The sequence below is a fragment of the Asparagus officinalis genome, chromosome 4 (assembly GCF_001876935.1).
Source record: "Asparagus officinalis chromosome 4, Aspof.V1, whole genome shotgun sequence".
In the NCBI taxonomy this organism is placed as follows: Eukaryota; Viridiplantae; Streptophyta; class Magnoliopsida; order Asparagales; family Asparagaceae; genus Asparagus; species Asparagus officinalis.
In genome coordinates, this window is record NC_033797.1 from 41,708,433 (window position 1) to 41,710,177 (window position 1,745).

General features: G+C 36.6%; 1 protein-coding gene across 3 annotated transcripts; it reads right to left on the reverse strand.

Annotated features, from left to right (window-relative positions):
* Positions 1-1,039, reverse strand: LOC109837283. Of its 3 annotated transcripts, none has more exons than XM_020405458.1 (4): positions 675-1,039; positions 492-598; positions 162-241; positions 1-20 (listed from the first exon to the last, which is right to left on the reverse strand). In XM_020405458.1, the coding sequence occupies exons 1-3, from the start codon at positions 895-897 to the stop codon at positions 176-178; spliced, it is 396 nt and encodes a 131-aa protein (XP_020261047.1). In that variant the 5' UTR covers positions 898-1,039; the 3' UTR covers positions 1-20; positions 162-175. The 3 variants fall into 3 exon arrangements, with proteins under 3 accessions (XP_020261047.1, XP_020261048.1, XP_020261046.1); XM_020405459.1 differs by having other exon boundaries at positions 4-23; XM_020405457.1 differs by having other exon boundaries at positions 8-241; positions 675-1,037.

Here is a 1,745-nt window from a genome sequence, read left to right on the forward strand (position 1 = left end):
AGATTCAGGACTTTGGTGCTCTGCTGATCGAGGTTCAGATTAGGGCAAAATTAGAACAAAATAAGAGGACTGAAGAACTAAAAGGGGATAGCGTGAATTAAGCAGAACTAACGCTTAGAGTTAGGTTTTTGTATAGAGGAGTGAAGACGAAGAAGAAATACCTTCCTGAATGCATTCATGAAATTAACCAATGACAAACCAGATAACCAATCTCCAACAGAAGGCCAAGAAAATATGATACCTAAAGACAAAAAACATGACAAAACAACCGTAGGGAACCAAAAATTCCTTAAAATAAAAAAACAAAATATTAATTCGCAATCAACTAACGCATTCATTCATCTAGCAAACTAAATAATAAGTAGTAGCAAAAAGAAGGTCAAAACCACAATAGCTAAATTCGCAGCATATTCATGTGCAGATATAAGCTATTATTTATCTGATGAAACATATGCTATGCTGAATAAGCCGAAAATAAACAGAAAATGAACCTGCAATCTGAAATCGGCGTCATCGAACTTCATCTTCTCTAGAATAGAGAGGCAAAACTCCACCGACTTCTCAAGGATCACCAAAACCAACGACTCTCCGCTCTCCGCTGCTCAAAAACATCGACCAATTAGCCCTAAAAAATCACAACAAAACTTCCAATTCCATCAAAACAAAAGCAAAACCTGAAATCGAGAGAGAAGAGCCGACGAGCAATTTGGCGGCGAAGATGACTGCATCGATCTGAGATGCGCTACACGACTCCAACCCTAGCCGGGCTTCGGAATCGAGGATCGCAAGGAATCGAAAGAGAGCGGACTTGATCGGAGCGGAGCGGAAGCGGTGAGCGAAATCGCGATGGGGACTGCGATCCTTGAAGAGGTCTAAGAGATTGGAGATCTCTTCCATGGCGATGGAGAGATCAGTTCATGAGACGAGTCGGCGAATCGGAGAGGCGATGACGAGGGGTTGAGGGGGGAGAAAAGGGGATGACGTTGGTTTGGGGGAAAATAAATGAGGAAAAAACGAAAATCGAAAAAACACATCAGTACCCAAACACATCAGTACGAAAATCGAAAATCAAAAGTGAATTAAATCGAAAATCAAAAGTGAATTAAATTTGGTGGAAGGCTATTTTGGGGAGGGTAAAGTTTTTTTGGAACTCCCTCTTTTAAAGGGTAGATAGATATCTATGCTTAAGAAGTTCCCTTTTGAAGTTCTTTTTACACATGCATTTAATATGGTTAAAAATAATAATCGGTCAATCATTTTATGCATGAGAGAGGCTTTCAAACATGTTAGTTTTAACTCAATGTTAAGTTAAATTAGCACACAAATCTTCTAGTCTGGTGATTAATAAATTGATATTTTTGTATGCGTCATTAGTGTTATGAACGAGAATCACCAAATACTTTCTGACACATCAATCTTTAAATTTTTTGAGAATGCATGAGATATGATGTTGTCTATTCTACTGATTTTTCAATGGTCTTCTTGTGTTGACGGTTCTTGTAACCTCTGTAAGTTTTAATTATCAGTGCTTTTGTTAGTTGCTAAATATTTATTGGCGTCGGCAACTATCTAGGATTAAAATCATTATCATTAATTCTAAGAAATTCAATAAAATAATTTGTAGTTTTATGCTAATTTTTAACTTAAATTCTAAAATCTTACCCTTTTTAGATAAAGAATGACTTTTATAGGCTTGCAATTCAAATAATCCTTAGCTGGAATAAAATATAAGGAATAAGTCTTAG